Source organism: Oratosquilla oratoria, chromosome 23, assembly GCF_046742065.1.
Source record: "Oratosquilla oratoria isolate Oo_2021 chromosome 23, ASM4674206v1, whole genome shotgun sequence".
Lineage (NCBI taxonomy): Eukaryota > Metazoa > Arthropoda > Malacostraca > Stomatopoda > Squillidae > Oratosquilla > Oratosquilla oratoria.
Window position 1 is genome coordinate 7238479 of NC_134799.1, and position 12677 is coordinate 7251155.

The window sequence follows — 12677 nt, forward strand, 5'->3', positions numbered from 1 at the left end:
ATTAAGATATGTGAACGGTTATGAATTATTCTTCTGTTCTCTATAAATGAAACTTAAGTCGGAATGAAAGAGATCGAAATAATACGTGGTCTCCAAAAGACGCGCAAAATATTTGATATTGTAGGATTGATAACAATACTTGAAAACAACGATATGAATATGGAATCTGTATTACTTTAACACACTCAACTAAGATATGTTCTCAGAAGTTCTATACAGCCCTTATTTTCTCAATTATACTGAGATATCTTTAAAATATTGACCAATATTCTACTCATGATTTTTTTCATTGCATATGAAATGCAATAGATTTTTGAAAGCATGAGCAATGATAACTGAATGAAAGGAAGTCTACAACATCATAACAGATGTTGGGACATTCAAATAATACCCATCACATAAAATGCAATAGCATTTTGAAAACATATGCCAAAATTACTGAATCAACGGGAGGTTAGAAAAACATGTTAGGACATTTAAACAGTACCCACTTCAAGTACTTTATCATCTCTGACTCCACCTCTTAGGCATGATATTGTCCTTAAGTGAACTGTCTGAGAAGCATGGTAGAGATTACAAGGTTGGACAAAGAAACGAGAAGGTGAGGGGGAAAGCGGGGGCGAAAAAGGAAATGGCAGACAGGGCTGATGAAAGAGTATTGAGATGGTTTGGACACATAGAAAGAATGAGTGAAGAAAGTTTAGTAAAACAGGTGTGGAAGGCAGAGGTGAATGGAGAGAACTTGAGGGGACGTTCAAAGTTGAGATGGATGGATGGGGTGAGAGGAGAATGTCTGTAGAGCAAGAAAGGGAGTGGAGAATGGCTTTGTATAGATGATATGTTGATGCAAGGAAGAGAGTAGGTGAAGGGATGGGAGATATGGAATGGTTGTGTTGATGATATTTCGATGCAGCATTACGGGATTCCTCCTCGTCTTCTTTATTTTCCGCATGACAGGACGGAGAGAACGCAGGGGCTCACCGATTAAATTAAATGTCCTTGCTATGGATGTACTGTGTCTTGGTGCATTGCTTCTGACCCTGGGCAGTGGGCGGGAGACAGGGATGTGAGGGAACTAAGATGAGAGGGAGGAAAGGGTGGTAATGGGTGTGTCATTTGATTTGGCTATCTTCCTTATAAGGAGGGAAAGCCCTTGGTATATAGATAAAGATAAAATTAAAAGATCATGTGTAGGATGCCATAAATATATGAAATTCAAATGCTGCAGTAGGATGGAAATGAAATTCAAAGAGAAGGATGACCACCGATAGACAAAATTCTAACGCTGGGATCACTGTCGAGAGTAGGATGAAAATGACAAACGAATGCCAAACGTTGTAGCCACATTACCAAATGCAATATGACATCTCACACATATAAATCAAACGCTAGCATCAAAAGATCATGTGTAAGATACCTTAAACATAAGAAGTTCAAATGCTGAAATAAGATGGTTATTGGGTCGTGGCTATGTTGACAACTTATAGACAGGATTCAAACGCGGCGATCATTGTTGCAAGTAGGATGAAAAATGGCAGATGACTATAAAACGATTTAGTCAAATTGCGAAAAGTGCAGTATTGCATCTCACATATATCAGTCGCTAGAATCAGAAGATCATGTGTAGGATGGCATAAATATATGAAATTCAAATCCTGGGATGAAATGAAAATTAAATGCAAAGTGTACGATGACAACCTACAGACAAAATTCAAATGTTATCATTGTTGTAAGTAGAATGAAAATGACAGACGGATGTCAAACACTCTAGCATGGTATTTCACACATAAATCAAAAGCTAGGATCAAAATAGCCTATGTAGGACATGGATATATGAAATTCAAAGGCTGGAGTAAGATGAAAATTAAATTCAAAATGTATGATGGCAACCTGTAGACAAAATTCAAATGCTGGAATCATTGTCGTGAGTAGGATGAAAATGACACTTTTTCAAACGATTTAGTCACATCGTGGACCACAGGATGGTATCTCACACATATAAACCAAACGCCAGTATCAAAAGATCGTGTGTAGGATAACATCAATATATGACATTCAAATGCTGGAGTAGGATTTAGCTTTAAACTTGTACAATTACGATCTACACCAGGGGTTCCCAAACTTTTCAGCTCATCGACCCCCTAATAAAGTTTAAGATTTTCTATAGACCACCAAACTATTAATTCACGAATTATGTCAGTTTATTATTATTATTAGTGTTGTTATTGTTATTAATGCTAGTAATATTATTATCATTATTATTATTATTTTATTGTTGTTATTATCATTATAATTCTAGGTATCAATAGTGTTATCATCATCATTATGATGGTTAAAATTGTGTTGATATTATTGTTCTAATTCTTTAATGTAGTTCTTGTTTGGTCTCATAAATCACTTATGGTAATTCTAAAGTACCATAGTCACAGTTTTCGTGTTTGTGGATTTTACTTATTCTATTCGTTTATTTTTTATTCATTTATGTATTCTTATTTTGATCCGTTATAAAAGGGCCAAATGGCAACGTTCATCAAGGCGACGGCGTTTCAATAATGATACAGACACTTTCACATATACATAAACATGTTTTAAAATATTTATAATTTACCAATAGCTTTAAGAGTGATATTATATATTCTTTATCATATTACTATAAGTAATATTCAAGCCAACAATATTACACAAGCTCGTCATCTTGATGTTCATTCACGATATGGTTGTGTGTATTTAAGATTCTTACACGCACTGAATGGGGAGGATTTTTGACTCGGAGTGAATTGACATGGTTTTTCTTTAAGTTTATATATTGGTTGGTTGATTATTCTCACTCTTCCAGGACGGGAAGAGAACAGGATTATTTCATGCTAATAATTTAATTTAAAAGACTGCCCTTCGACCCCATAGTAATTTACTGACTCCTTTCGACCCCCTAGCAATCTACTGACCCCCTTTCGACCCCTTGGATGGTCTCATCGACCCCTGGGGGGTCGATATCGACCACTTTGGGAACCCCCGATCTAGACAAAATTTAAACGCTGACATTGTCGTGAGTAGGAGGAAAAAGACGCTTTAATAAAGTTGTCAAAAGTGCAGTATGGCATGTCTGTCTATCTGTATAGCAAAAAATTGTACCCCCTTATAAGGGATATGGCCAAGTCAAAGGCACGTACTTACTCCCATCCACCACCATTTCCCCCTCTCATCTTAGCTCCTCGTGGATGACGGGATATCCCTGTATCCCGCCCACTGCCCTGAGTGAGAGGCAATGTAGCAAGACACAGCACATCCACAGCAAGGCCGCTTCATTTAATCAGCCACCCTCCCTCTCTCCATCCCCTCATGCAGAAAAAGTATTTTTCTGCATGAGGAGAAAAAATAAAAAGATAAAAGAAGATAAAAGAGAGGACGGGGAGAAATCCCTTCGGGCTGCGTCCAAATATAGATAATATGGCATGTCACAAGTATAAATAAAAAAGCTAGAATAAATATGTGATCTGTAGGTTGGCATATATTTGCTTTTTTCAAATTCTGGAGCAAAATTAAATTTAAATTCAAAGTGCACGATGATAACCTTCATACAAAATTCAAAGGATGGGATCACTGACGTGAGTAGGGTGAAAATGGCAGATGAATTTCAAACACCCTATGCTCCATTCCAATAAGAAATTACACTCGATTTCTGCCGTGCATTTCGGTACAGTTGGTAGTCCTGCAGACACCTGCTGTACACAGGCACCAGCGACACGCGAATACCTCACCTCCCTCAGAAAATATTACATTTCTCCACTTCGTTCATAAGAAAAATTGGTTTATCATTAGAAAGAGCAGTTGTCGTGTGTTTGGTTCGGTATGGACAAGCCAGGGAAAATGGGACTCACAATAACACTAAAACTAAGGTTTAATGGTTAATATGCTCGGAGGGAACGGACGTAGTCTCGTCGGGAGAAGGTCCGGAGTGATCGAGGGCCTCATCAAGCGTCGTGGCTGTGGGCGAAGAGCCACAGGAGGGAATGAGACGACTTGCTGGCGGCTTGCTGGAGCGAACTGGTCCCGAGGCAGCTTGCTGGAGAGGACTGGTATCGAGGCGGCTTGCTGGAGAGAACTAGTCCCGAGGCGGCTTGCTGGAGAGAACTGCTGCTTGGAGTTGAGCCCGGGAAAGAACTCGGTAGAGAAGTCGGGAGAGATCTGAATTCCTAGGAAAGACCACCCGCTTGCGCGGAATCGGTTTTTGTGGACGGGGAAGAATGTCTGTAAGAAAATGAAAAGATAGTAGCGTATAAAAGAGGGCTATTGCCACCGTGCGAATTAGCGAGCGATTTGGGGCAGTTTGTGGTCGTGGCTCAGGAGAAATTGACTATGAGCTTGGACGGGTGCGCCGACGCCGGGAGTAGGATAAGGATTACCAACGAAAGTTTAGAAAATGGTAGGAGGCGTAGTAGTAGAGAAAGGTGGAAAACGGAAAAATCTTTAGTGGGAGGTAAACTGAAATGAGAAGATGTAGTAGAAGAGAAAGTTAGAAAGGAAGAGAATTTTAGTCGAAGAAAAAGTAAAAATAGATGTTTGTGCCTGGGTCGTGGCTATGTTCGTGAGAGGTGTGTGTGTGTAACTTACGGGAAGTGAGTGGAGTTCATTTCCCGCGTGTAGTGCGCGTTCCTGATTAGCCCCAGGTAAGGCATGATCTCTCCTGTATTTCCCCAGGTTGGGTTTGAGTTGTGTATGCATGCAGCCTGTCAATTATTGGGCTACATGCAATATTATTATTACTATTATTGTTTCATCATTATTGCTATCACCACTCAAAGCTGGTGAAAGGGGTGTATTATTAATAGGTACGGTTATACACGTTTTATCGTGTACACCGCACGTGGGACGGGCGCAGCTGACAGATAGTCTGTACGGTGTGGTCTAGGTGTAATGTGTTGTATCAGGTGTTGTGTCTGTCGTGCAGTTTTTCTAGGTGTCTTGAGTGAAGTTTGTGTTTGTGTTGGTTGAGTGGACGGATGTTGGAAATTCGGTGTAGAGACTCAGTGGTTCTGAAGTCGCTTCATCGTGAACCCGTGATGAACTTGACAGCGGTATTCTGAAGCTTCTGATGCTCGTAGTTATTAGTGGGACATGTCAGCTGGCTTAGTCCCGGGGACTGGCACAGAATCGGTCTGACGAGGGCTAGGTACAATCGACGTTTGGTGGTCAGAGTTGCAGTTTTGAAGCGTCTTGGCTTTCCCAGCACAGCGGAAGTGTGGGGTCCAGGTAAGGCCACTATCAAGTGTGCTACACAGCACACGGGTGTGGTCCTTCACTGGGATGTTCGTGTTGTTTATTTTAAGAGGAGTGTTTGTGATTGTTCTGTTGGTTCGCTTGCAGCAGAAGTATACAGCATTGCATTTCGACGCGTTGGTCTTAATGCGCCACTGTTGTTCCCACGCGTGTGCCCCGTTAAGGATGTTTTGCATTGCGTGTAACGCTCCCTGCAGCGTTTTGTGTCTGCTGATGTGGTTAGTGTCGTCCGCATACGAAAGAGTTAGAGCCTGGTTGCGTGGATAAGCTGGCTCTGGCAGGTCATTCGTATATAGATTGTACAGAGTGGGGGCAAGGACTGACCCTTGCGGTACTCCAGCCTTCGGCACAAAAGGTTGGGACAGAAAGCCCCGCCACTTTATTCTTATTGTCCTATCGTCCAGGTAGTTGCAGAACAACCTTGTGAACGGCAGGGCAAAGTCGAAATTGTGGTACAATTTGTACTCAAGGCCTTCATGCCAGACAGTATCGAATGCCTTCTCCACATCCTTACAAACCAAAATGGCCTTACCAGGGCGACCGTCTGGCGGTCTTTGAACCCATCGAGTGATCATGGATATTACGTCGTCTGCACCGCGCCCCGGCCGAAAACCAAATTGGCAATCCCTAAGCACATTCTCCGTCTCTAGGTACACGGTCAGGCGGCGGCATAGGACGTGCTCAAACACCCTACCAAAGCACTCCAGAAGGGAGATTGGCCGGTATGAAAGGGGGGCGGAGGCGGGTTTCTGGGGTTTAGGAATGAGGATGGTGTGGGAGGCCTTGAATAGTTGTGGGAAGTACCCAGAGGCTAGTGAGCTATTGTATAGTGTCGTCATGTGTGAGATTATGTTGTCTGGCACATGTTTGAGTATGTGTGCATCGATACCTGCGGGGCCAGGGGATTTTAATTTTAGAGCAGAGATAACCCCCTTTACCTCCTCCAAAACGATGGGTCAGATAAGGGGATCATCTTCATCTAACTGAGAGAGATCAACAGTCTCGTCGGGAGTGAGGTCACTACATCTGTTCATGAAGGAATTAACACTGTGCAAGGTGCTAAAGCAATGTGGTCCTTGCACAGGATGGGGTTTAAAGACCTCACTCCATGCTGACGCCAGAAGGTCAGCTTGGTGTTGGGGGGAGTGTGCAGAGTGGTTAAGATGGTTGATGACCTTAGGTGGAGGCACAGAGCACTCCTCCAGCTGTCGTTTGAGGGTCCTCCAGAACTTGGAAGGGTCCGTCTCACAGGCGCCGGAGAGCGAGGCCATCAGTTGCTCCTCCTCTCGATGTGAATCGATGTAGAGGGACTTCCTCAGGCTACTCTGTAGCCAGTGCATGTCTCGTAGGATGGCGACACGGGCCTCTATGGGTGCTTGTAATAGGTCTGTAAATCTGTTCTGTAGTGCAATGCGTAGTCTGTTAGTGCGCATAGAAGCGGTGAACGTGGCAACCTTTCGGTGCTTTGTTCTAGGAATGTGTTTTTTTACAGCGTTTTTGACAAACTTTGTGAGAGTCATTCCTGCTCTATCGCCGCATGTGGAGCGTTGTTCATGTTTGTGTATGTCGTGAGTGTTTTTGAAGCCTTCCCAGTCGGCCTGACTGTAACGTAACCGAGGCTCACTGGGGATAAGGATGGGTGAGGTGGAGATGCGAAGGATTAAGGGTATGTGGTCTGAGAGGGTGGGGGCACCGGGTGAGATAGTGGAGTTACGGAAGAAAGCTCGGCTGTTGGAGAACACCAGGTCGGGCTTACCCTGCAATCCATGACCTATGAATGTGGGAAAGTCCGGACCTAGGAACCTAGGAGAGATCTGGAATTCTGGAATTCTGGAATTCAAGAAAAGACCACCTCGCTTGCGCGGGATCGGGTTTTGTGGGAGGGGAAGAACGTCTGTTAGAAAATGAAAAGATAGTAATGTATAAAAGAGGGCTATTGCCACCGGGCGAATCGCGAGCAATTAGGGGCTAGATTGTTGTCATGGCATAGGAGGACTTGACCAGGAGCTTGGGGGGAAGCGCCCGACGCCGGAGGTTAGGAGGTTGGGATTACCAACGGGGTTACCAACGGGGTTAGGATCACCAACGAAAGTTGAGAAAATGGTAGGAGGCGTAGTAGTAGAGAAAGGGGGAAAAACGGAAAAATCTTTAGTGGGAGGTAAACTGAAATGAGAAGATGTAGTATAAGAGAAAGTGAGAAAGGAAGCGAATTTTAGTCGAAGAAAAAGGAAGTGTATATGTTTGTGCGTGGGATGCGGCTATGTTCGTGAGAGGTGTGTGTGTGTAATTTACGGTTAGTGAGTAGATTTCACTTCCCGCGTTTAGAGGGCGTTCCTGATCTGCTCATCTCGGCGAAACGCCGACCTTTTAAAGGAGGCTGGCGGGAACGTGGGGAGCTTTCCAAGTTCCTGATTGGCTGACCAGCGGCGCGTCACCACAATACTCCCCACCCCTTCTTTGGGAGCGAGCGCCGCGAAGGTAGGGCGAGGCCCGAGTGATGTCACTGATGTGGCAGAATCGGCTGCAATGGCGACAGCGGAGGTGGCTGCTGCTGCAGTGGCGGAGGCTGAGGCTGCAATGGCGACTGCGGAGGTGGCTGCGGCTGCAATGGCGACAGCGGAGGTGGCTGCGGCTGCAATGGCGACAGCGGAGGTGGCTGCGGCTGCAGTGGCGACAGCGGAGGTGGCTGCGGCTGCAGTGGCGGAGGCTGCGGCTACAGTGGCGGCTTCATTGTTTTTTACATGATCAGATCTGTTGAACCATAAAACCTTCATATGCCAAGTTGCATGTCAATTGTGAGCCAGGAGTTTGGATTTTATGGATGATTATCTCTAAATTGATAATTACCATGTAATGAGGAATAGACATTTGGGAATGGATGCTAAGAGGAGACTGTATGAAAGAGTGATTGTGCCAACAGCACTGTATGGGGCAGAAACATGGAACATAAGAGGGGAGGAGAGAAGGAGTTTGAATGTGTTTGAGATGAGGTGTCTGAGAAGTATGATGGGGGTTACTAGGGTAGATAGAGTGAGAAATGAGGAGGTGAGGAGAACAGGGGTGGAAAGGGAGTTGGGAGATAGGGTTGATGAAAGAGTATTAGGATGGTTTGGACACATGGAAAGAATGAGTGAAGAAAGACTAGTAAAAGAGGTATGGAAGGCAGATGTGGAGGGAGTGAACATGAGGGGACGTCCTAGGATGAGGTGGATGGATGGGGTGAAGGGGGCTTTGGGGAAGAGGGGAATGTCTGTTGAGGAAGGACAGGAGAGGACAGAAGACAGGGGTGAATGGAGAATGGTTGTATATGGATGATGTTGTGATGCATGAGGTGGAATGGGAAGGGGGATGGGGGGTGAGGTAGTATGTGTGAGCAAAATTTGATGCAGCCCGAAGGGATTTCTCCCCGTCTTCTCCTTTTATGCATGGGGAGACGGAGAGGGGGGGGGGTCGCCGATTTAAATTAATGAAGCGGCCTTGCTGTGGATGTGCTGTGTCTTGCAACACTGCTTCTGACCCAGGGCAGTGGACAAGGTGCAGGGATGACCCGTCATCCAGGAGGTGCTGAGATAAGAGGGAGGGTGGAGGGGTGTGGAGTGTATTCAGGGATGGAATGGGTGGGAATGATTTTATGACTTTTCCTTTTTGGCTACCTCTCTTGTAAGGGGGAAAAAGCCTTGGTATATGCATGTACCATGGTAACATGATAGGTGTTAGTAAGAATAATATAAATGGTCCTACATTGTTTTTGACATGCTCAGATGATTTGTTGACCCATAAAACCTTCACATGCCAAGTTGCATGTCAATAGGGCCAGGGGTTTGGATTGTACTGATGATCATTGCTAAATTGACAACTTAATAGTTGCCATGAAAAGGCAAATTTGGTATGGAGATGTTCCACATTGTTTTTGACATGCTCAAGTAATTTGCTGACCCATAAAGCCCTAGTATTTCAAATTTTAATAAAATTGGACCAGCGGTTTAGAGTGTATGTGTATACCTTTACCAGAATCTTTACAAATTACCACACTTAATTCTAACCTTTTGTTATGGTAAAATGTAGCCAAAAATTTAGGATAAAAAATCATTAAAAAAATCGTATCTCCTTTATTTTTCAAGTATTTAGTTTCTAATGAAATTGTCTTTCATATGCAACAAGAATTTAATTAATAATTTTTTTTTTTTGGCCCGTACCTGCTTTGTTAATTGCTTTTAGCAACTTTCTATTATTGATTTCCGCTAATAATATATACAGTATCACATTTATGTATTATAATTTACAAAATCATTATTTAATTTTCTATTACTATATGGCATAGGTTTGCACTTCTAAAAATTTACTCTTTCTTGTTCAATTTAGTGACACTTTTAGATAAAGCCCTCTGGTATTTCAGTGATACATGTAAATGGGATCAGACTGAATCTTTGACAATTCTGTCACTCAGTTCTGTTCCAGTAACATGGGATCAGACTGAATCTTTGAAATTTCTGTCACTCAGTTCTGTTCCAGTAACATGGGATCAGACTGAGTCTGACAATTCAGTCACTCAGTTCTGTTCCAGTAACATACAAACACATTATGGCATTTCAAAGATTATTTTTCTATGGAATAGTTACATTAGGTTTGGTTAACTAATGTTAGCTTTTGGACGATGAAAATTCATTCTATAGTTTGCATGTTTCTGGAATTTTACAGTCATTCTGTCAGTATAGTATGGATATGGTGAACAGCAGGGAGACAAATTTTGATACGTTTTTAGAGATCTGGTTTTAAAATAGGAATATGTTCACTTCTAGATCATGAGGCATTGTGCACTCATTTGTAGTTATGGGGTCTGTTCTGCTATTGGGCTAAGGTATTTGATAAAACTGGGCCTTCTATACATGTTCACAGGAAAGAAACAATTACTTGAAGTGAAACATTATGTTTATTAAATTAACTTTGTCTTGTAAACATTTTCATTAAGCTTGTAGTAAACTAATACACAAATTGTAGCTATTTGTTTAGTGTAACAGACCCCCCTAAGCTGTGGAGAACTGAAACATAAAATATGTACACATGCCATATTGAAAACAAAATATCAAATGGTAAATTCATCAAAGCAACAAGACTGTCACGTACTTGGGTTTATGCCAGCTTCAGTACGATCCACACTACTGGTCCGCACATCCCTATCACCCTGTTCATATAATTTTATCAAATACATACATACATACATATACCAAGGCTTTTTCCCCCTTACAAGGGAGGTAGCCTAAAAGGAAAAGGCATAAAATCATTCCCACCCATTCCATCCCTGAATACACTCCACACCCCTCCACCCTCCCTCTTATCTTAGCACCTCCTGGATGATGGGTCATCCCTGCAACTTGTCCACTGTCCTGGGTCAGAAGCAGTGTCACAAAACACAGCACATCCACAGCAAGGCCGCTTCATTAAATCGACGACCCCCACTCTCCGTCCCCCCATGCATAAAAGGAGAAGACAGGGAGAAATCCCTTCAGGCTGCATCAAATTTTGCTCACACATACTACCTCACCCCCCATCCCCCGCCCATTCCACCTCATGCATCACGACATCATCCATATACAACCATTCTCCATTCACCCCTGTCTTCTGTCCTCTCCCATATTACATATTACATACAATTAAATAAAATATTTTCATTAAGATTATTTACTTAAAATAGGCTATACAAAATTTACAGGCTAAAATATCACATTGCATACATTGTATTATACTATCACTAGTTAGGTTTACAGAATTAGCAGAGATCCCATCAAAAATATCTAAAGATGTAGATTAGTAGTACTTGCAACATATATGCTTAAATTATCACCATAGATATCATAATGCCAAAATTACAAAACCAAAAATACATTTAATTACAAATAAAAGTAGCACATAATAACATCCAGTAAAATATTACATTCGGAATCTATTCCATCAAAATCTTAATCACAAATTAGGACATTTAGGTTTGATAAAAAAATATCTATCTCAAGAAATATCAACATAAACATGTACACATAATTATTTTACAAAACACAAAATGGATTACTTCTTCATAACATTAAACATAAAAGTAAGTAGCAAATATTACGAACCTTTTCCGTGAATATAAAATAAAATTCGTCCCCATAATACACATTGAATTTACATGTACTATAACGTCAGGACAACTAGTGAATGTACACACATATACCAAGGCGTTTTCCCCCTTACAAGGGAGGTAGCCAAAAAGGAAAAGGCATAAAATCATTCCCACCCATTCCATCCCTAAAACACTCCACTCCCCTCCACCCTCCCTCCCATCTTAGCACCTCCTGGATGACGGGTCATCCCTGCACCTTGTCCACTGCCCTGGGTCAGAGGCAGTGTCGCAAGTCACAGCACATCCACAGCAAGGCCGCTTCATTAACCCTAGAACACAGTCGTGGGTAATACTTATGTTAACACGGTCATGGGGTAAATTTCACCCCATTTTGGAAAATAAAATAAAAATAGTTGTAATCAAAATTTAATCAATCTGAAATAATTGGCACAAAATACAACATCTATACTTTCAATTTCCTTGATATATAACTTATTACTAAGGCAAAGTGAATCTTTTAGGGGCAATTCAAAAAAAGTACTAAAAATATGAAAATTTACTACATGGGTAATAAAAAAATATTATAAAAAAATCTAATATTAGAACTGAAGTCTTGAGTGATGATCCCACCACACCTAGGGCACAGGAGCCTCAGGTCTGGGAAACGCAGCCTCCTGGTAGCAACACACACTATACGGGAGAATGTCAAAAAAAGTTTTTTTTTTGTTGGTGAAAAAATAAAATTCTTTACATTTTCTGAACAAAGAATGACCATAAAGTACTAGTTCTTTGTTATGAGAGTCCAACAACAAAATTTGAAAAAGTGTTACATTTATTTACTACTGTACATGAACAATAAATGATCCTGGAAGTCAAAGAAAGATTTATGTGCTATTAGAATTTTAATGTTTTATGTCATTGTAAATGAACAGTAAGAGAAAGATTTCAAAGTTCTTACACTTACATTTTACTGCTGACAATCGACGCACATTGGGCAGATGTGACGAGGGCACACTGGTTTCCCACAGGTGGTGCACCTGTGTCGTGTCTTCCTGTCTGCAGTCCTGGGACACAGTGCGCATCGAACCATGGGTGCTCGGCTCTCTGCTATCACGATGGGGGCGTTGGTCAACGGGTGTGTCATAGACAGGGATGCCGCAGACAGTATTTATCAGCTTCTTGAGGTCAGCTGACATCCTTGGAGTGTTGTGCAACCTGTGTTCTGCCCAGGGTTTGATAAGGGCCACTGCCAACTCTTGCATATATGTGCGCCTGGCCAGCCTTGAAGCCCAGTCCTCTGCTG

The 12677-nt window shown here is 42.2% G+C and overlaps 2 protein-coding genes across 2 annotated transcripts in view; one reads left to right on the forward strand and one right to left on the reverse strand.

Moving 5' to 3' along the window:
• Nucleotides 1-12677, forward strand: part of LOC143037707 (uncharacterized) — a 395763-nt gene that overhangs the window by 104373 nt on the left and 278713 nt on the right. The gene's annotated exons all lie outside the window — the stretch shown is intronic.
• Nucleotides 9398-12636, reverse strand: LOC143037943 (uncharacterized). Its single transcript, XM_076206638.1, has 2 exons — nucleotides 12339-12636; nucleotides 9398-12064 (listed from the first exon to the last, which is right to left on the reverse strand). Exons 1-2 carry the CDS (start codon nucleotides 12634-12636, stop codon nucleotides 11934-11936), a joined length of 429 nt encoding a protein of 142 aa, XP_076062753.1. The 3' UTR covers nucleotides 9398-11933.

Coding starts and splice junctions, on each gene's coding strand:
- LOC143037943 (XM_076206638.1), bottom strand. CDS start 12,636: ATGCAAGAGTTGGCAGTGGCCCTTATCAAACCCTGGGCAGAACACAGG. Junction 12,065..12,338: donor TCGATTGTCAGCAGTAAAAT/GTAAGTGTAAGA, acceptor TCTCCCGTATAG/TGTGTGTTGCTACCAGGAGG.